The following is a 23,250-nucleotide window of genomic DNA, read 5'->3' as shown; positions in this document are numbered from 1 at the left end:
CCTGTCTTATCTTCAGTACTGTTTTGCCCTAAGTGATTTAGAACAGCTCTTTCCATTTTTTTTTTAGCAGCATTTTTGTGGTTAATAAAAACATGTGCTTACAGTTTTTTTGCATAGATAAAGGAAAGGATTCCACATCAGATTTAGATCAAGAGATAGATTTTCAGAAGAAAATGAGGGATGTGTCCTCTGGGAGCAGCAGAATGCCGCGATGTTCTGTCTCTGGCCGCTTGAGTTGAAGGCATTTATGAACACGTCCACACCCACGCCCACGCACATCCACAAACAGTGGTCACCACTGCAGCTCCAGACACTGTCTTGCTCCCCAGTCTCCTTTCCAAAGTGCATCCGTTGTTTTCCATGACATAAAATAAATCCCTCTCTTTTGCCCAGTGGTGAAAAGCTTATATAAATACTAAAACTTCAGCTATTCCCCTGAGTTTTCTGTTGGCAAGCCTGCAGCTATGGGTTTGTTTGGATCTTGACGTGCCTTTTCTGTGCAGCTCTTTAAGGCCACTTGGGTGAGTCCGGTGGTGATAAATTCACGTCTTGAAAATTTATCAGGTTAACCACGATAACGCTCTGCTTATGGAAACTTAAATGATTGACACCTGGATTGAAAAGGCTCCAGGTTCAAAGTATCTCTTTTATTCTTTCAGCATATATCATTCTGGTGATATATATGTCTTGGGAAGTCTGGGCCAGGAGATGATTTTAATAGTCATTGAAAAGAAAATAAGGTGTGAAGAATTGATTAATGTAAGACATTTCATCTTGCATGGTGGTGTTCCCATGAAAGAATGCTTTTCAGTATGTAGAAGTGAAGTATTTGATTGTGTACTAAGTAGGGATAGTTAACATTACTGGCTGTAATTAAAACGGACAATGAAAAATCTTTATTCACCAAATGGTGAGATTAGGAAAGCCCTCAAAGTATTGATACTGTTTTTACCCTTGTTTTAAACAGTGGAAGTAATAGTGCATTCTCCAATATAATTTCCCATGGAATCTGCAAACCTAAGATTAATTCTAGCTATGTCTAAGATTGCTGAGTAGAAGTCTGTGAACACTATTTCTACTATATTTCCATTTGCCCTCCCATAGTAGTGAAGCCTTCTGCTTGCTGTCAATAATTTATTTTACCTAATGCTTTTTTTAAAAAAAATCTCTTTTCACCTAGATTATTACTTAGGTAGAAATAGCTTGCTATTTTAACAATTAGTAATTCTAAATTCTTCATATGTTACAAATTATGACTGTTGAGTTGTCTTTGAGGATCCAAGATTTTATTTCTGTTTCACTGTCTTAACAAGAAGAAATATAAAATGGTGAAGAAGAAATATAAAACGGTGAATCTCGGGGTGCCTGGGTGGCTCAGTCATTGGGCGTCTGCCTTCAGCTCAGGTCATGATCCCAGCGTCCTGGGATCGAGCCCCGCATCAGGTTGCCTGCTCCGCAGGAAGCCTGCTTCTCCCTCTCCCACTCCCCCTGCTTGTGTTCCCTCTCTTGCTGTGTCTCCCTCTGTCAAATAAACAAATAAAATCTTAAAAAAACAAACAAACGGTGAATCTCATTAATGAATTAGGTCCCCTTTCCTTGACATAATAGAGAAAATAAAGGGAATCAAATAAGCTTTTATGTCTGTGAAGTCTAATTGTAAATTATAGAAAAAACAAAACAGAGGTAAAGGACTTGGCTGGAGTTGAGCGTTGCTGGCTAAACTGATATATCAGTCTTCACATGCCTAGATTTGTTCTGATTAGTAAGTCATAGTGCAAATAAGTAGCTAAAGTTGTGTTTAGGCCAATGGTTGTGGCTGTTAATTGTGGCGTACTTTAAATATAATGGAGGTAGAAGATACAGCTTTCTTTTTTTTTTAATTAAAGATTTTTATCTATTTGAGAGAAGGAGAGCACAGAGGGAGAGTGAGAAGGAGAAGCAGACTCCTTCCTGAGCAGAGAGCCCAACGTGGGGCTCGATCCCAGGACCCTGAGATCCTGACCCGAGCCAAAATCAAGAGTCGGCCTCTTAACCGACTGAGCCACCCAGGCACCCTGAACATATAGCTTTCTTTTAAAACAACTACATTTGTTTATTTTTTGTTTGGAGGAATAATTTAGTATATCAATCTACCTTAAACTGATGTACTATGCCCGAGTCCTAAAGAAGACTTTGCACAATGACATTGTGCTCAAAATTGCAATTATATTGTTATATTTATAAGGTGCTCAATACAATAACAATTGAAGCTCAGCTAAAACCATTTCCCACACAATCTGCCTTCTCCACGGGACTCCCTGTCAAAAAGCACACAGACACAGAAATAGGAGGGATTATATGTCTAATGGTGGACCTTCAAACAATGGGAGCTGGTTGGCTATTCTTACCACTCCTGGACAAGTCAAGTTGTTTGAGTTAGGCAACATTCTCAAAACTAGGAGCAAAGAAAGCCTAAGAAACATATTTTTGTCGTTATTGGTTGCTTCAAAAGAGGGCCATATGAGAAAAAAAACTGTTGTGTAAAAATGCATCTTTTTTGGGTCTGTTCCTAGGTTTGAAAAAGAAATGACCAGCAAGTGGTTATACCTCTTCGAAGGCAGCGGGGTTGCGTATGGCCCAATCAACGACATGAAGAACGTATTTGCAGAACCCCAGGTTTGGTTTTTGAAGTTTTTAGTACATGGCAGTTAAAAAACGCAAGAAATTGCCTCTCTTTATCCAGATTGATTCACGTAAATACACGTGAGCCATTGGCCTTGAGCTTAAGTCACGTAACGTGATTTTTGACGGTTACGTTAGACTGTGGGTCTGAAGTAAAAAGAATCAATTTAGAACTGGCTGTCTACAATCATACTTTTACGTCCATCAGATCTAACATATTTCTGCAGCAGTCTCTACATAAAGTTTGCAAGGTCAGGACATTTGTTTCTCCTGAAAAATGGGAAATGTAGATAATTGAGAGGTTGGGCTCAGGCCCTCAGAGATCATTCTCTGTAGAAGGAAGTATGACAACTTCTATAGTTGCAGCCCACATCTCACCAGATGGCTATCTTAAAGTGTACAAAGCAAGTCATGGTTAATTTTGCAAATGAGAGGCTTTTATATGTTTTGATTAATAAAGTGCATTATTTGTGAAGAATCAATTGTACTTGAATAGAGGTTTGTACTGAAAAATTCTTATAAGCTTCTTTTTGGGCCCCAGGAATCAGGATCACCTGAAAAAATGAGTTTTTTCTATAACATTGTTCAAATTATTATTTTTAGAGGCTATCAAAATAATTTTTGATTTATTACTTTAATCAGTATCACTGCAAGCAATTTACTGCTTCTCAGATTCGCATATTAATCCCAAAAGGTAGAGGAATGCCATTTTTCTATGAAGCTTTCACTATGATTATTCACATATCTTATCAGCTTCCAACACTTCAAAATTATAGGTCTAAAAATATTCTTTATATTGTAACCGGTTTTTCTTTGAAATGAATTATGGAAACTGGAATATGATTTTCTAGGGGAGGAGAACTTTGTTGAAAACTGACCTCACTTTTTAACTTTGGTACCTATCTTTTACATGAGTATCTGCTTCAAGGAGAATTGACGTGTATTTAATTCAGTGTTCATGATATTTACTGGAGGAAAAAAGTGAGTGGATTCAGGAATTCTGCTGTGTGTTATCTTCCTGCCAACATCGTGAATATGCCAAGGCTTTGTCCATAATAAAACAATGGCCGATAAGTATTTGAGATTAAGGGCCCCGCTGGATATGTACTGGGTTTCTATGACAGGGTCCTTGCTGCATCAGTGGATTAATGTCTGGTGATTAATAGCTCCTTGCCATGAGGCAGCAGTGAGCACACTCTGAAATGTACTAGACTCGGAGGACCAGTGTTCTCACTCATAACTTCGAATGAGGCCAAGCTTTGGCTTTGAGTTGTTGTGGGGGAATGGGTGGGTTTTGCTATCATTTTCCTTCTTAAAAATGGTACCAAGCTGTGTAGGACTTGGTGTTTAACTCGATTTGAGGGCACGTTTCCCTAGAGATCATTTCTGAGAGTTTTATCATCAACATTTCTGTCGCTTCACCTGTGTATTTTCAGGCACAAAGAACGTTATTTTAAAAATCACTGGGTATCTTCTTTTTTTTTTTTATTATGTTATGTTAAACACCATACATTCCATCATTAGTTTTTGATGTAGTGTTCCATGATTCATTGTTTGTGCATAACACCCAGTGCTCCATGCAGAACGTGCCCTCTTTAATACCCATCACCAGGCTAACCCCAGACGAATCACTGGGTATCTTCTAACATTACCTATTTTCTAGGTTTTGATGAACAAGGAACCAAGGTTCCACCCTTCAAATTGTTCACCTTATGGGCTGCTTCAGATTGAATATAGGATAGTTAGGTTTTTCATTCCCAGTTTTCCCTTATAGTTCGGTTTAATTACTTTAATTGTTCTATCTCAACTCTTCTGGACCCTCATGAAGTTTCTAATATTGGTCTACGGCATATTTTTAGCTTTTGCTACTACCCCAGGAGTCTCTGAAAATTGCCTTCTTATCCCCAAAAAATAGCTCCTGTTACTATTCTAACATCAAAAATTCTTAATCATCCAGTGATAATTACTGACAATTGTACCCTAGTTGCAAGAGTGGAGTTGGTCTCTTTTATATATACTTTCGTTCTTTGCAGTTTGAATGCCAAATGTACACATAAAATTTATCTGGAGTTTTAGAAGGACTAGAGAGCAATGCAATACTGTTACATTTTAAAAATTAGCACGGACGACTCTGGCCATTGTATGTAGGACTGTTTGGCATGAGAGGTAAGGACACTTGGCTCTTTTAAAAAGAATTCCATTATCATTTTGAATTTTGGAAGAAATGTAAAATGGGAAAAAATCAGGGAGTTATGTCTTAGGACTACTTTCAAAAGTTCATTTGACAAACCTTTATTGTACTTATGTACCAAGTGCTAGGGATTTAACATGAATTTAGTAATTCTCTTCCTTTCTGAAAAAATAAATCTAAAATCGACTTAGGTAGCAGATACACAGTAAATGTTGTTGTATGAATCCGTGAATGAATGAGTTGGTTAAACTCTGCCGAGTATAGGTTTTCCAAATGATCAAGGGGCTATTGTGCGTCCCCTGGGTGGGGCTGACAGCCTCTATCTATAGCCTTTGTTTGGAAAGTACTGCATAATGGTTAAGACCGCGGAGTCAAAATTGTTGGGCAGCTTTATAAACTTACTGGGCTTCAGTTTTCTCAACGGTAAAGGGGTGTAATAGGATCTTTGCTCTATATTGTCGTGTTACATGAGATAATGTTTATCAAGGGCAGTAGGGATTGCCAGAGGTAAAGGCTCAAGACACAGGAGTAACTCTGGTTACAATGGTACCCTTTAAGGTCATATTTTTGTTAAAAAACACCTTCTTCGGTGGAGACCTTTGCTCAAGGTTATATTTGTTTGGTGGATACAAAGACCTTTGTTTGGTGGATACAAACAAAATCAGTGTGGCTCTGGGGATGGGGATCCCTAGCTTAAAAATCGAGCTGTAATATTCTTTTTAAGAAAAGGCATCCGTGAACTCTGTGCCAAGAACTTCTCAATCCTTCATCATTTGTGATTGCTGAAACTCCTCTTATTTTTTATTTTCCGTAAAAGTATCATTTCCGTTTAAGGTGTCCTCCCTTGTTTTTCCCCCATGAGCTGTAGAGTTTCTTGGCCCGGGGGTGCATGGAACCGGCCACTTGTGCTCAGATGTGGGACCCCGCCACTGGCGCCCGTGGCTGGCTCTCGTGCTCGCTGTGCCAGCACAGCTGTAGCTCAACGGAAAATTGATTTGGGTGAAGTACAAGGCCTGGAACACGGCGCCGGAAGTGAGGCTTCGATGAAGTGAAGAGGGGTGTGTCCAACCAAAAAGAAAAAAAGGGAAGTCGGAAGCATCAAAGTGCAGGAGAGGATTTTCTGGGGGCTTGCTTATCAAGTGGGCCACTCACCGTTCATCTGTGGTTTGAGCTCGGTAGACGACAAAAATGTACTTGATGGTAGAAACTATTTCGAACCTAAATAATTTCATCATGGCCTCATGTTCTGAGGAAACTTGATTTTTTTTTTTTTTTGACTCAGCTGAAAGAGCAGATGATTTTTTTTTTTTTCTTGGATAGATGCAACGTTGTCTACCTTTTATTTTAGCCTCTGATTATCTGCTGCAGACTGAAAGGTTGAAAGGGTCCTCCAAGCATCCACTGTTAAGTCCGTCAAGAATACTGTGGGGGTTTTGGTCTGTATTTACTGATAGCTTAGAGGAATTTTGATCGAAAAACCTTTTAGTGGTAGTTTTATTGTGTTTCTCCCTCGGTGATAAATTATCTGTGGAAAACTCTGTGTATTCTATAGAAATGCAATATGGATTATCTGCATATCGATTTTAAGAGTCATTTTTTAAGTGCTTTCTTAAAATATCTTTTTTAAATCAGGCCAAGATTGTGTAGTACATTAAAGGAATTCTTAAAAAGTTTGAAAAACTTGCTAGATGACCTCAGTATGGTCCTATTTAACATACCCTGGGGAACATGTGCATAAAATACATTGTGGTTTGAGGTTTTCCAACCCAAACAAACTTAAAAGAAAATGCAGCTTTTAATAGAAACTATTCAGATTCCTGCAAAAATAGGTATGGATCCCACCACCGAGAGCATTTAATAGCATCATTATCTACCATGAGAATCAAAAGAGATTGTGTTACCCTGTTTTTTGCATTTTGCTTAAGACCGTGTATTTGGCGATTCTAAGTGTATTCTTCGACTGAACTGCGCAATTAAAGAATATATAGATATGAATGACCAAATCTCTGATTAATGTTTTTTTTTTTTTCTCTCCTTGATGCCATGACCCATGGGTGGGGAAGAGAGGGCAAAAGGGTGTCGCCAAACTGGTGTTATTTAACAGAGCCTTCACATTTCTACCACACACGTTGAATCCATCAGGTGTAAGACTCACCCTGAAGCATCACTTCTGAGAACTATTGGGAGGGAAGTATCAGAACTGAAACATCACAGCTGGCCCTGATTTTAGCTGGTGCCAAACACCTGCAGGCTCTAAAAGGATACCAAAACAAAACCCCACCCCGTGGCAGCAAGCCATCCCTTAACAACCCTTCCTTAACTTTGTATCACCATCAAAATTAATTTAACATTTTCTACAGAAACCTTCTTCTTCCTGTCCCAGAAGGCCATTACAACTCCTTGAGCACATCTTTCGTATGGGGTAAATATGTCATAGAAGCAAACAGAGTGAAGTATTGAAATATTTGATAGCTTAAAATTATCTGTTGTTTTCATATCATTATTTGTGGAAGCCTGTGAAGTTGGAGGTTTTATTAATCTCTAGGCTAGCTCATGTTCTCCAAGCGATTTGGTTTTTTAGCACATTCTGGCAAACTATCTGAGCATCTGGGAAAAAAAGCTTTCAGTATTCATATAGTAAGTGTCAGAAGCACCCCAAAATACAAAGCTGTTTTTTAAGCCCTTTCTACACTCATGCACGCATGCGCTCCTGCACGCGCGTGCACATTCACAGACATACTCGCATTTTTGATGCATTTTAAAGACTGCCTTCTCCATGGCATTAGCTAATATTTGTTGAAATGCGGTTGTATAGCCTGGTGGGCTTACACACTTCAAGCACGATTCTATCCTTGTCTCTAACACTGCTGGGAAACACAGACATACAGGGCTCCCTGCAACTGGAAAACAGTTGATGAAAATCTAGATAAAACAATATGTCTGGAAATAATTCCTGGTAGACAAAGGAGATAAAAAAATAAATTTTGTGTGTATTTCTGAACATACATGACACACTTTAGGTGGTGAACATATTCAGATATATTGTGTGTGTGTTTGTCTTATGATACCTGGGAATAATACTTTAAATTTTTGAAGAAATAATGTGCTTTAGGCTTAAGTGATTAAATGAGATAAAAATGGAGAGTTTAAGCCTTCAACTTTATATTAAAATATAAAGTATTAGGCAGTAATGTCTAATTTTATTTTGTTGAGTTGAGAAGAATCCTAATGCAAGAAACCTCATCTCTTATTATGTAAGAGGAAACCCACTGAAATGTCAAATAAAAATAAAGGACATAGTATAACATTACTGGCATTTTATGTTCATTTTTAAAATATAGCTAAGAAATTTGGAGGCACCAATTTCTTTGAAATATAACACAAATATACTTAAATATCCAACTGGAATGCCTTGGACATTTCTTGATTGATGTTGATGGAAATAAGATTGTAGAATTTATGTTAAAGAGAAAAAGCCTTCTTTTGATCTTTTTATGAAAATGTGAGAGGCATGGTTCAGAGCAAAGGGGAATGTAATCTGCTCTTTCACTCAGACATTCATTCATTCATGTAGCAAATAGTAATTGATGGCTGTCAAGTGCTTGCCCTCTCTTTCTCCCTCCCTCCCTCCCTCTCTCTCTCTTCATATATGTGTGTATATATATATATATACACACACACATATATAATGTATGTACTATACAAGACTATATTATGTATGCTATATTATACATAGAGTCTTGTATTAGGTATTTGGCAAGGGGAGGGTATGATGGAAAGCAGTGAATCAACAAAGATAAAACTATTAAACATTCAAGGAGGTCCCACAGTCCAGTTTAAGGTAAAGTGTGTCCAGTGTCACAGAAGAGTTACACATAAACGTTCTGGGTATTTTAGCAGTGAGAAGTAATAGGCATAAAGAATCCTATTTAATGAATTAACAAAAGTTTAAAATCTGACAAGGAGTTGCAAAATGTCTTAATCGCTTAAGCACTATTTAATACCACTGACTATATCCCTGTGCTGCACCTTTTATTCCCGTGACTTATTCATTCCGTAACTGGAAGCCTGTATCTCCCAACTTACCAAAGGACTCTTCATCCTTTTAAATACCTTTTGCAATCAGTTTGTCATATTACTAATAAATTCCTTTTCAATGACTAAGAGGAATTTAATGGAGGGTTTCCACTTTTACTGTTCAGTGATTCTGAAATTATTTGTGACCTGAGAATATCTGAAAGTTTCCTTTTTTTTTTGTAGAGCTACTCTCTCCATATGTGTTTCTCTCTCTCTTACAGCCAATATTAAAGGTTATGATTTCACAGATTTATTCAAATGAAAACATTTTTCATTATCATTTTATTGTAGTTATTATATTAAAAAGCATTTTAGTTTTATTATTGGTGGTACTGAACATGAGCAACGATTGACAGGGACTGAGAACCATTGATATTTGAAGAACTTTTCTAAGCTGATTAATGATGAAAGAGGAAGAGATACAAAATGGTGTACTCAAAGCCTACAGGATCTTGAAATGTACATTCTGTAAGAATCTACATTCTATAAGAATGTACATTCTATAATCTACATTCTGTAAGAACTCAGCAGTTAAAAATGGAGCCTGAATTTGCAATTTGTCTCTTTTACTTTGATTACCTGTGCTTTAGGTGTTGTACTAAGCAACCATTGCTTATCTAAGGACATGAATATTTACAGTTAAATTTTCTAAGAGTTTTATAATTTTTACATCTTACATTCAGGTCTGTGATCCATTTTGTGTGTGTGTGCGTGCGTGTGTGTGTGTGTGTGTGTGTGCTATGCTATAAGGTGTGGAGTCTGACTTCACTATTTTGCATATGGATATATCCAGTTGTTTTCGCATCATTTGTTAAAAAGACCAATATTTTCCCATTGAATTTTCTTGGCACTGTTCAAAATCAATTAGCCATTAATGTAAGGGTTAATTTCAGAACTTTGATTATTTAAAAGTGTTTTTATTTATTTCCACATTTGTGTGCATTTCTCAAACTTTCTAATGTTGATTTCTGATTTCATTCATTGTGTTTGAAAAACATACTTTGAATGATTTCAGCTCCTTCAGATTTATTGAGGCTTATGTTATGTCCCAGCATAGGATCCATTCTGCAGAATGTTCGCAGTGTTCTTAAGAATGTGTATTCTGTTGGAGTATGCTATAGATGTCTGTCAGGTCTTGTTTGTTTTTACCATTGTTTAATGTTTACATTTCCTTGTTCATCTTCCGCCTGGTCACTATATACATTATTGAAAGTTGGGTGCTGAAATCTCCAACCATTATTCGTGAATTGTCTGTCTCTCCTTTCAGTCAGTTTTGCCTCATATATTTTGGGCTCTGATGTTATGTGCATATGTTTACCACTGTAATATCATCTTAAAGAATTATCCCTTTATAATGATGATAAAGGGATAAATTTCTATTTCTAGTAATATTTTTTAAAATATCTATTTTCTGATATTAGTATAGCCACTGCATTCTCTTTTATGATTGTTGTTTTCATTGTACATCTTTTTCATCCTTTTATTTTCAACCTATTTGCATGTTTGAATCTAAAGTATCTCTTATGTAGACAGTATATAGTTGGATCCTGTTTTTTTAATCCAATCTGAAAATGTATGCCTTTTGATTGAATTGTTTAAGCCATTTATACTTAGTTACTATTGATGTGGTTGGATTTACACCTGACATTTTCCTTTTTGTTTTCTATGTGCCTCATTCTTTTTTATTCCTCTGTTCCTTTCATTCACTTCTTTTGTATTAGGTAGATATTTTCTAGTATAATATTTTAATTCCTTTCATAACTTTCAATGACATTTTGAGCTTTTTTTAAATTGGTTTCTTTAGGGCCTATAATATATATCTTATCAGAATTGACTTCAGCTTCTTTTTATTTGAGTATAGTTGACACACAACGTTACGTTAGTTTCAGGTGTACGACATAGCGATTCAGCAACTTTTTAGGTTATGTTGTGCTCCAAGTATAGCTACCATCTGTCCCGTACAGCACTATCACAGCACCACTGACTCTATTCCCTAAGCCGCCCCTTTTATTCCCATGACTTACTCATTCTGTAACTGGAAGCCTGTATTTCCCACTACCTTTCACCCATAATTCCACTACTGGGTACTTACCCAAAGAAAGTGAAAACACTAATTTTAAAAAAATATATGCACCCCTATGTTTATTTCAGCATTATTTATAATAACTAAGATATAGGAAGCAACCCAAGTGTCCATCAATAAATAGATGAATGAATAGAGAAAGTAACACACACACACACACACACACACACACACACACTGGAATATTATCCAGCCATAAAAAAATATGAGATCTTGCCATTTGTGACAACATGGATTGACTTAGAGTGTCCTAGAGAAAGACATGTGAGTCCACCTTTATGTGAAATCTAAAAAAAACAAAACAAATGAATAAACAAACAAATGAAAAGCAAAATCAGACCTGTAAATACAGAACAATCTGATGGTTGCCAGAGGCAAGAGGGGTGGGAAAATGGGCAAAAAAGAATTGACTTCATTTTTATACTGATTTAGTTACAGTGAAATCTAGAAACTTTACTCCTATATATCTCTATCTATCTGTCTATCATCTATCTATCTATCTATCTATCTATCTATCTATCTATCATCTATGTATCATCTATCTAACATCTATATATATATTAGAAACTCAGCAATACACTGTTATAATTATTACTCTATATAATATGTTATATTAAATCTTTCAAGACAGCTGATAAAAGAAATGAGAGCAAATATATATTTATAGAATTTTTATGTTAATCTTTTTATTTTATTTTATTTTCCTAATTTCTACCTATGGACTTGAGTTAAAGATTTGAGTTGGATCTGATGTTCTTTCCTTAATCCAGTACATCTTTTTGCTCTTATCCACTCCCCATGTGCTATTATTGTTAAATACATTACATTTATATATTATAGGTCCAACAGTACACTATATACATATTGTATATTGCAATAGCTTTTTAAATCAGCCAAGAGAAGAAAGGAAAAATATGTAATTATATTGTTTTTTATAATTGCCTATGTGATTATTTTACTGGTATTCTTTTTGTGTATCTGTGTGTGGATTCACAGTGCTCTATAGTATCATTTACTTTTAGTCTGAAGAGCTTTCTTTGATATTTATTAAACTATAAGTCCACTACCAACAGATTCTCTCAGTTTTGGTATAACTGGGATTATCTTTAGTTTGCTTTCATTTGTGAAAGATAGTTTTGCTGGATACAATATTCTTGTTTGACAGTTTTTTACTTCTAACGCTTTTAATATGTTGCCTTCTGACTTCCATGATGTCTGATGAGATGTTATATGTTAATCTTATTCAGCTCCCTGATATGTTATCAGTCATTTTGCTTTTGCTCCTTTCAGGGTTTCCTCTTTGTCTTTGAACATTTTGAGTATTATCTGTCTGGGTGTGTGTGAATCTCTTTGCATTTATCATACTTAGAGTTCACTGAACTTTGTGGATGTATTGACTAATGTTTTTCATGAAAACTTTCATGAAAGTTTTAAGCCATTATTTCTTCGATACTGTTCATCTCTTTCTCAAATTTCCTTCTGGTTCTGCTATTTATGTGTATGTTTATGCTCTTAATGGTGTTTCACACTTCTCTAAGGCTCTGTTCTTCATTTTTTCCCTCTCTTCTTCAGATTGAATAATCTCTATTAATCTATCTCTAAATTTGCTGATTCTTTCTTCTGACAATTCAAATACATGGTTGAGCCCCTCCAGTGAATTTTTCATCTCAGTTATTGTACTTCTTGACTGCAGAATTTCCATTTGGTTCCTTTTAATAACTGGAATATTTTTATCTCTCTATTGATATGATATCTTTGATGAGACATTGTCCTCATATCTTCCTTTAATTACTTAAGCATGGCTTCCTTTTGTTCTTTGAACATATTTATAATAGCTGCTTTGTAGTTTTTTCCTGCTAAGTCCACCATCTGGGCCTCTTCAAAGGTGGTTTCTATTGCCAGTGTTTTCTTTCTGTGTATTGGTCAGACTTTACTGTTTCTTTGCTTGTCTCATAATTTGTTGATATCTGGACATATTAGAGCCCCTTCGACTCCAGGGGCTGTTTTGTTTCTTAACAGGTCAAACAGCAGTGACTTGGCTGCACCAATTCTGTGAAGTCCATTTTCCCTGCAATGCATAACTCCTGAGGTCCCAGCTCAGATGGTGTCCACTAGCTTTTATCTTTTACCTGCAGGTCTCTCCTGAGTTGCATAGGCCACTTATTGGGCAAAGGTCGTTCTTAGCCAGTTAGATTCTTATCCTTTGTAGTTGGTTGTGTGTGTGACTTGGAAACTGCTATCACAGTAAAGGGAATTTAGTTTTTTTTTTTTTCTTTTTCCCTCCTTTCAGCCAGGGACTAATAGCTCGGGGATTCCCTCAGTGATCTGCTTCTGAGAGAGCACAACCTTGGGCACTCACACAGTTGCCCAGACTTTAAAGATAAGTGTGATTTTATTTTTAAGCATAGCTTCCTAGGCATCACCCCTGGGTCAGAGTAGCTTACTTAAGTCAGTGTTTGGTAGATTGTTTGAGCCCATGCCAGTGAGGCTTTTGACTTGTTGCTGGGTCAGGATGCAGCGTGATGAATGCTTTCAGATCTGTCTCCACATCTTGCTCTGATTGCTCTGATTGCTCCTAGTGGGCACAGCCTGGCATGCATGCACCTCTTCCTTAACATGAAGAGTTGATTGTGAGCCCAGGAGAGCTTTTCCCAAAGGTCTCTTCCCTGGTTCTCTCTCTTAAATTTTTGGTGATTATGTGCTGTTTTGCTTGTGTTCTGGAGCTACCAGCTTTCTTTTAATTGCTCTCCACAAAGATCCCTGTTGTTTTCAACAACCCCCTTAGGTCATTGAGGATGAAATGGCCTAAGGTCATTCCAGCCTCTCTTAAAAAAAAAAAAGTCAGTCCCCTCAGGGAGAGCTGGGGAGCTCTTTATTTTTATGACCTACTACGTCCTCCTGCCTATGCCTGCCTGGAATAAAGCTTCTGCAGTACAGGCTAAAGGAAGTCAGAGAGACAGTCGCCTGTCCCTAGTGGGATACAACTATAGTCCCAGAGTGAGAGCTGGGCAGAGAGGAAGCTCCCATTATCTTGGCCTCACCTGCTTGGAGTAGAGTGCTGGGTTAAAGCTTTTATCACATGGAATTCTGGAGCTTGGTGGTGGTGGTGGAAAGGGGATGTCAGTGGAGTGAGCCATGCCTCAAATGCCAGACTCTCACTTCTTTCTAAGATTGAGCAGATTTCCTTGAGAGAATATTTCTTCATCTGCTGTATGTCCTTACAATAATTTCCAGGGACTTTAAATTATTCTTAACAATAATTTCCACAAGCCAACTTGCTATGTTGTTGAGAAAAGGGTCTGCTGAGCAGTTTACTCATCATTTCAGAAGTCCTACCCTCTTGCATTCCACCCTGCCTTTCTGGGAGATCCTGAAGTTCTTTACCCTATCAGAATATCCATGTGCTAAATTTCTTTTACTTTGTACTTTGTGCTCACCCTCTTTCCGCTTATACTTACACCTTTAAGAAGGTCTGACTGTGCTCTGCTGGGCTTCTTAGTCTCTTTGTCCTTGCCTTGCTAGGTTTGGTCTCCCATTTATTGCGCCTTTTTGAAAGACGAATGTAAAATTTTATGGTAGTGTTTTTAGAGTGTTCTCCAAAAGAACACCTGGGTTAGAATCATCCAGGGGCCTTGTTAAAATTCATATTTCTGGAGCTAACCAAGCCCAGTGGTTTTTAATGTCTTTGGATAAAGTTCAGGAATTGGCTTATGTAGATTTCCTAGAATTATTCTGGTACAAACTGTATTTTGAGAATCATTATAGGAGATGGTAGAAGATTAAGTTGGAAGTGTAACTTGGGTCCTAATCGTGAAGCACTCAAATACTACTCTCAAGGATTTGGATTTTCCCTGTGGGCCAAGTGTTGGAAACAAAAATGGCCTTATATATTATATATATAGTACTAAGTATCTTCTGTGTCCTCTCACCTTCCTTGATGTACCTCTCCTTCTGTTACAGACACTTTGTGTGCTCCTCACTCACTCACTAAGGACTTAGGGTCCTCATCCTTTTTTTTTTCCAAAGATTTATTTATTTTTTTTATTTGATAGAGAGAGAGAAAGAGAGAGAGAGAGCACAAGCAGGGGGAGCAGGAGAGGGAGAAGTAGCCTCCCCGCTGAGCAGGGAGCCTGATGCGGGGCTTGATCCCAGGACCCTGGGATCATGACCTGAGCCGAAGGCAGCCGCTTAACCTACTGAGCCACCCAGGTGCCCCTAGAGTCCTCATCCTTTATCAGTCTATGTTTCCTCTCCTTTCTTTGCCTCTGACTCCCTATCGGCTCAGCATTATCTCAGCTACCTTTTCCCTCAAAGCTCTTAAAGCATCACTTTGTTTCTTTCTCTTTCAAATTAAAACTTAAAAGACTATTTCAGAGTTTCAAATGCATTTCTTTCTTTTTTATTATTATTATGTTATGTTAATCACCATACATTACATCATTAGTTTTTGATGTAGTGTTCCATGATTCATTGTTTGCATATAACACCCAGTGCTCCATGCAGAACGTGCCCTCTTTAATACCAGATCCTGTGTGTAGGGAGTTATTTTTAATGTGATTGCTTCTTTTACCTGCTTCTCTGTACTGCCTTCCACTCATGCCTCATGAAAAAGGGACAGTAACCTTGTACCTAAATTCTGAAATATTATCAACCCCTAAAATTCTTAAAGATTGTTGGCCTAATATAGAATTGATTGAAAGTGAAGACTTTCCTAACAAAGCCATGTAAATCAAGAACTTCATATGTAGGAAATATTAATTTTGATGCCAAGTGCAAGATGATTTGATGGGTGCTTTTAAAACCACAGGAAAGAAGATCTTCTAGAAAGCTTTTGCCCTAGATCAATTAGAAGATTATGTTGCTGAATGATTCATCTAGGCATCAGGTGTTAAAAGCCTGAACTACAATGATTATGGTGGGTCTGGAAAATAAGAGATAAAAGCCACACTAAAAAGAAGTGATTGGACTCAGTGACTACTTGTATATTGGGAACCCTACAAGTTAGAGTCAAAGATACCATAAGTATTTGCTATCCAGAATATATAAGGAATTCCTACAGCTCAGCAATGGAAGGACAAATACAATAATTAAAAATGGATAAAGGATTTAAAGAGACACTTGTCCAAAGAAGATATACAAATGGCCATTGAGCGCATGTAAAGATGCTCAACTCACAAATTATTAGGGAAATATAAATCAAAATTATAGTGTGATATAACTACGGTGACTGTAATGAAAAAGACAGTAACAGGTGTTGTTATGGGTATAGATGAATTGGAACCCTTGCACAGTGCTGGTGGCAATGTGAAATGGTGTAGCTGCTTCGGAAAATAGTTTGGCAGTTCTTCAAAACGTTAAACATGCAGTAACCATTGGACCCAGTGCTTTCAGTCCTAGGTATAAGATTTCAAAAAATATGATTTGCACAAAATGTGCCCACATACGTTCATGGAAGCTTTATTTGTAATACCTAAAAAGACACAAACAACCTAAATTTTCATCAGCAGGTGAATGGATAATCAAAAGGTGGTATATCTATGTGATGGAATATTATTCATCCATAAGAGGGTACATGCTATAGCATGAATGGCCCTTGGAAACATTATGCTAAGTGAAGGGAGATACACATAAAAGGCCGCCTATTGTATGACTCCATTTATATGAAATGTTCCGAATAGATAAAACCCATTCAGAGAGACAGAAAGTATATTAGTGGTTTCCAGGGACTGAGGGAAGGAGAGGGGTAGGGGAGTGGTTGCTAAGGAATATGGGGTTTCCTTCTGGGGTGATGAAAATGTTCTGGAATTAGGTAGTGGTGATGGTTGCACAAACTTGAGAATATATTTAAAGTCAGTTTAAGAGGATGAATTTTATGTTATAAAAATTATATCTCAAAATAAAAACAAAAAGATACCATAGAGGTTAGAAGTTCATTGTCAAAGAACAAATTAGTGTTGAGAGGGTTTAATTTGTTGTATGTGGATGAGCATGGAGAGTTAGGTCTTGAGTTTTATAAAGAGTAGGATATCTTATATACTCCCTTAAAGCTGGTTCCTTTGTGATTATTGGTCTTTGTGTCTCTAATTACAAGCACAATGTAGACCTACAATGTAGTTGTAAACAGGATGAATAAAATATTCATACATTCTTGTTATTGTCCCGCAGATCGCTGAGACCTTGTCATTTTTATTCAGTTGTTTTTCAGTTCAATTTATTCAATTGTTTTCACACCCTCTGTTTTTCACATGACATTGGTCATTTCAAGGTGATTGGTTCAGACTAAGTTCTGATTAGCCTTTGAAGGGAAATAGTGCTAATGTCAGTTCAATTTTCTAAACTTTTGAAGAGCTATCCAAACCTGGGGGTGTGTATATACCACCTCATAGCCAGTCTGGGTTCTGGGTGGTGTTGTATCTGTTAATTCAGTTCTCAAAGTGTGATTTGCTGAACTTGAGGTATGCATGTGTCCAGGTGTTCCTAAGTAATGTAATGCAGTCATATTCCCAAGTTCTTCTCTCAAGATCTCCTTGGTAATTTCGTTTCCTGGGGTGCCTCTTTTTGGTCCTCTGGCCAGATACTATGGCTTTAGTTATGCTATTCTCATGTTCACTTTCACAACTGCACCTGTCTTTGGGGCCAAGTGGCAACGGGACAGTGAGGAAAAAAGTGCAATCAGATTTGAGTCCACCCTTTGAAACTATAGTTCCATCAAACTTCAAGGAACGTTCCCTTCTTTTAGGAGTTGGGCTTTTGCTGGCTCCCATTGCCTCTGCTGGTCAAAGCTGCTGCTACCCTCTTACCACAGTGTGCCTGAGAGCTGGGGCTAGGAGGAGAGATAAAGAGAAAAAACAGGGGGTTTCCACTCTCTTGTTGAGTGTTACGCATTCCCTTTCCCATTCCTTGAACCAGAACTAAAAGGCTTCTCCCCGAGCTTTCCCTGTTTGCATCTATCCTAATCCATTCGTGCTGCTATAACAAAAATACCATAGACTGTGTCCCTAATAAACAACAGAAACTTATTTGTCCCATTTCTGGAGGCTGGAAAATCCGAGATCAAGATGCCGACATATTTGGCGTCTAGTGAGGATCCACCTCCTGGTTCATAGTCCACTGATTTTATGCTTTGTCCTCTCCTGGCGGAAGGGGTGAGGGCGCACTCGGAGGAGGCCTCTTTTATGAGGGTGTTAATCCCATTCCTGAGAGCTCCACCCTCGTGACCTGATTCCCCCCACCCCCATCCCCAGGACTCCACCCCCAAATACCACCACTGGTGGACTAGATTTCAACATAAGGACTGGGGGGGCATGGGGGACGGGCACAAACGTTCAACCTATAGCAAAGTCCCGGCCTCACTTCTTTGTTTCCTGTGTGACGAGTTCAGACCAGGGGATACAGCAGTAAAAAAATTGGTAAACTTACTGCTTGTATGGTGGTATTTGAATTCTGTTCTTCCGCAATCCATCTGCTGCTGTTTACTTTTGAATCCTCAAATAGCTGCTCCATGTATTCTGTCGAGGTTTTTTAGCCACATTCAGTGGGAGACAGTGTGGAGTATACTTATTTCTCTGTAGTACCCAGAACCTGAATGTTTCAACTTTAAAGCAAAATTTCTTACTATTTTTAGAAAAGTTCCTGAATAATTTACCTTGAAGAGAACCTTAACATTGTTAAATAGAAGTGCTCAAAAAGTTCATATACTTTGCAACTACTTTGTCATGCAAATTAAGGTTTTCACGAAATGTGTACTCAAAACAAACTATAGAAATAAAGTGAATGGAAAAGGTCATTAAATAACTGGAACTATAATATAGAACCCCAATTTTTATAGTGATTGTAGGGTAAGCAAATGTTATAGTTTTGAACGTTATATTAGTATTAATATATATATACTAATACACTCTTGCTTTTGAATGCTTTATATATTGGGGTTTTGTTTACTTTTTTATTAAAGTAAAGGGTTTTCTGCTAAAGAGAAAGAAAATCTTCTGACCTGTAGGAATGAATCATTAACTTGTCCTTAAACTACTTTCCATAAATATCAATTTTCTGTGTCAGGCATTTGACGTGTATCTAGCACTTCTTCACTGTTCTCTGGCAAATGAAATATTTTAGAGTATGAGGGAAAACAGAATTTTCAGAAAGAGGAATAAAGTATCAGAGCCAGCAATGGTCAGGAAGACTGAGAAAAAGTCTATTTTCTCGTTTCTGAACAGTACTAAATCTTAAATCATTCACCCAATTTTTCACAGCAAATATAGTATAATTCATCCTGTGGTGACAGTGAGGAAGTGCTCACAAAATGATGGGAACATAGAAGAAGTACAAAAGGGTCAACATCAAAGAGTTCCCAAGGGTCAGAGTGGGACAATCTGAGTAACAAAATAAATATAATTATAGTAATGAATCGTAATCCATAGAATATCCACGAGTCCATCCTAATATAAATAAATAATTGAATCAATAAATAAATACAGAAGAATGGAAAGAGCTGGTTAGATTGTAGGATCCCAATTAATAAACAGAAGGAGTGAGGGAAATCAAAAATTACCTTTAGGTAAACATCACAGTAAAAACCGTTGCAGGAAAGAACCAGTGATGGATGCTAAAATTACAGTGAAAAAGAGGATATTTGTAGAATCTCAAAGTATCCTTCCATGTTCCCAGTCACAAAGGAAAAACAAGTAACTTTACGCTGAAGGAGACTTACCGATACCAGTTTAACCAAGTGACCCAAGTAGTATCACCAGTAATAAGATCTATCAGCTTTGGGACGCCTGGGTAGCTCAGTTGGTTAAGCATCTGCCTTCTGCTCAGGTCATGATCCCGGGGTCCTGGGTTCGAGTCCCACGTCGGGCTCCCTGCTCGGGGGGGGGGGGTCTGCTTCTCCCTCTCCCTCTGCCTGCCACTCCCCCTGCTTGTGTTCTCTCTCTCTCTCTCTGACAAACAAACAAAAAGGTCTATCAGCATCACGAGTCCTTTGAAATGATTGATAACATCACCTTCTTGTCCAGAACGCGTGATTTTAATCTAATTGTGGGAAAATATCTGACCAACTCAAACTGAGAGACATTCCATAAAATCCCTGACCATGTTCTTCAAAAGTGTCCGGGTGATGCCAGGCAGAGCCTGAGGATCTGTCCCAGATAGGAGAACATTAAAAAAGGTATGGCAGTTACATGCAGTATGTGGGATCCTGGATTGTCTCCTGGTCCAGAGAGAAGGGCCAGTGTGATCCTTGTCAAAATTCAAACAGTTTCTCCGTTAGTAAGGAATATAGTACCCATGTACAATGTTTGGTTTTGATAGTTTTACGGTGGTTAGGAAAGCTGTTAATGGTAGAAGCTGGGTGGAGCAGTATTTGAGAACTGTGCTTTGCAACTTTTCTTTAAGTCTAAAATTATCTCCAAATAAAAAGTAAAAAAACAAAACAAAACAAAACAAAAAAACCACACCAAAAAATCTGATTTCAAATACCTCTCATTCTCTAACTGCAAGAACAACGGGGCTTGTGTTAAAAAAATTAAAGTATAAAGGGGCAAAGGGGAAGTCCTCTATAAGCATGCAAAATAAAATTTCAAGTTTCATTGCCTTTCCCTCAGATTTCTGTCCCTTTAAAACAATGCTTATTAAAATGTCAGAGGACTGTTCTACGCCATTCTTTGTGTTTCCTTACATTTCAAATGGACCGATTATAATAATTCTCTCTTTACTGTTTCAGAGACACGAAACACTGAGTAGTTGATGCCTGAACTCTTCCTGATATTTCTGCATCATAGTTGAGATTTTATTTCTGATGCCTGAGGACCACTGAGACAGCCATACACTCAATCAAATGTTCAGATCTTCTCCACCCAATTGTAGTTGATTCCTTGTCAAAAATTTAAATGAAAGATAATTTAAATTCATTTTTCTTTACAAAACAGATTTTTGCTAATTTATAAAATGTAATTAAAATGTTACCAGAATGCAGTTACTCTTGGAAATACTTCTCTGCAGATTCTCATTTTTGCAAAATAGATATGTCTCATTTAACTTTTATGAAAAATGGTTAAATTTTCAAAATTGGTTTCAGATGCTATCCAATTTCTTAGTGCTACGTGGAAGCGTCAATAGTTGTTGTAAACCCTTTTATATCATCAGGCAGTGATTCTCAAACAGGGTTCGCATTAGTCACCTGGGGAACTTTTTCAAAATAGAGATCCTGTAGGCTCCAGCAACAGGGATTCTGATAACACAGGTTACTACAGAATTAAGGGTATCTGGATTTTTAGAAGATTCCCCGAGGATTCTATGGTAGAAGTACAGAATGCTTTGGAAGGAGAAGAGTGTTGTTTATGAACATGGTCTTTATAGTTGGACAGAACTGGCTTTTGTTTGGGCTCTGCCGCTTCCTCATGGAGTGACTGTGGGCACCACTCAAACTTCCTGTGTCTTAGCTTCCTCTTCTATAAAATGGAGGTTCTAATGCTTTCTGCCTCATTAATTAAAAAAAAAAAATACTTCAGTGAGATAGTGCATGTGAAGTACTTCAAACGAAGGCACTTTTTATTGATTTGTGTTTTTTTAAGATGACTGGATGTTTTCTGGAAAATGCAATGGTGGATGAGAAAGTACTTCAGGCAGAAGCATTAACCAAGCAAAGAAATGGGTGATGTGGAACTGCCTGGTGGTGGGGGCGGGGGGGGGGGCAGGCTGTAGGAGAAGCTCAGGTGGTGGGTTATGGCTGGAGCATGGCGTGCGGAGGAGTTATGGTAGGAGATGAAATGGGGAACCCGAGAGTCATTACAGGAAATCGGCTACTTTAATCATTATAGACATGTGTGGGCGTCTTGGGGAACAGTATTACTGTGTTGCAACTGGACTAACATCTCATTTTAATCCTTGTTTCTAGCCATCTCGGATTGTAAAATCTGTTTTAGAGAGCTTTCTCCAGGATACGATTCAGTTCCTAGTCCCATGGAGATCCATCTTATCCTCAAATTGCCACTGTAGTAGGGGAAGCTGGGACACCTATATGAGGGAGCATATAGTAGACTAAGTACTAAGGTGCTGTTCTATACTCTGGGGTCCTCTGACCCAGGGCACACAATAACATTATATCATTATGTCATTGAAAAAGTGGCTCTTTTTTTTTTGTTTTTTTTGTTAAGTGACTTATTCCAAACAAGTTTACGAACACAACTAGGGCTCACCTAAGTTACGAAATTCTCATACAAACAGCGCAATTGCATGGTCTTTAGGCTCAGAGAAGTATATTCCTGCAAACTATAGTAGAAGTACAATGAAAGAAAGACTTTTCAGAGACTGAGAAATTTATATGTGGAAAAGAAGATGCTTTGGGTTATTGTGATGTGTCTTTGTTGGTTCTTTATTTGTAAAGATATAATTGGTGGCAGATGTTGATAATGGGCTATGCATGTGTGGGGGATGGGGATATATGGAAACTCTGTATCTTCCTTTCAGTTTTGCTGTGAACCAGAACTGCTCTAGAAAATAGTCTTTAAGTATGCAAAAAGGAAGGTGCCCTAACTAGAGATTGCCTTTAGACCAGGCTTCACAGTAATGAATTGGAGCTACCACAGCTGTTTGCTGAGACCTAAAGATTCACAGTTCATTCATAGTCAAATATTTCATGAGTGTCAACTGTGTGCAAAGCAGTGTGCTAAGCACCAGGGAGAAAGAATCACAATACTAGGTTGACTCTAAATAAATAGGAGACTAATCAATAAACAGCAGTACCAAATAATTTCTTTGCAACGAGGGATATATTTGCCTCAAAGTCTGCAATATGTTATATCTATATGCAAGGGTGTCTTTTTCAGGTATTAAGAAACTCTTTGAAAAGCAGGTTAATCATTAGGACATGGTTGACAAAGATCGGATTCGAAGACCATTGAAGGTTTTTAAAATATTTTTTTAACTTTTTATTTAGAAATAATTAGATTCACAGGGAGTTCCAAAGATGATACAGAGAGGTCCTGTGGACTCCTCACTTGCTTCCCTCAATGATTACATCTTACTTACATAATTATAGCGTAACAGCAAAACCGGGAATCTGACATCATTAGAATGTGTGTATATATAGTGCATGCTGTTTTATTACATGAATGTGTAGATCTGTGTAACCATGACCACAATTCAGGCACAGAGCTGTTCCGTAACCACAGCGATCTCCCTTCTGCTGCCTCTTTCAATTCACATCGACCACTGCCCCATTCCTAATGCACGGCAACCATGA

At 37.7% G+C, this 23,250-nt stretch overlaps 1 protein-coding gene across 14 annotated transcripts in view; it reads left to right on the top strand.

Annotated features, from left to right (window-relative positions):
- SUGCT (succinyl-CoA:glutarate-CoA transferase) overlaps positions 1 to 23,250 on the top strand; it is a 773,157-nt gene that overhangs the window by 366,811 nt on the left and 383,096 nt on the right. For 11 of the 14 annotated variants that reach the window (XR_013443062.1, XM_078059977.1, XM_078059983.1 and 8 more), the window contains one exon: positions 2,553 to 2,655. The exons of 1 other annotated variant lie outside the window; for it this stretch is intronic. Coding sequence is in view for 12 of the 13 variants with exons in the window: in XM_078059977.1 (XP_077916103.1) it covers positions 2,553 to 2,655 (103 nt within the window). In the remaining variant the exon portion in view is untranslated. Of the gene's footprint in view, positions 1 to 2,552; positions 2,656 to 20,730; positions 20,944 to 23,250 lie in introns of those variants that run through there. 2 more of the 14 variants (XM_078059978.1, XM_078059984.1) reach the window with 2 other exon arrangements.

Source organism: Halichoerus grypus, chromosome 12, assembly GCF_964656455.1.
Source record: "Halichoerus grypus chromosome 12, mHalGry1.hap1.1, whole genome shotgun sequence".
Taxonomy (NCBI): domain Eukaryota; kingdom Metazoa; phylum Chordata; class Mammalia; order Carnivora; family Phocidae; genus Halichoerus; species Halichoerus grypus.
The sequence above is the reverse complement of the archived record's forward strand: the minus strand, read 5'-3'. Positions and strand labels throughout refer to the sequence as shown.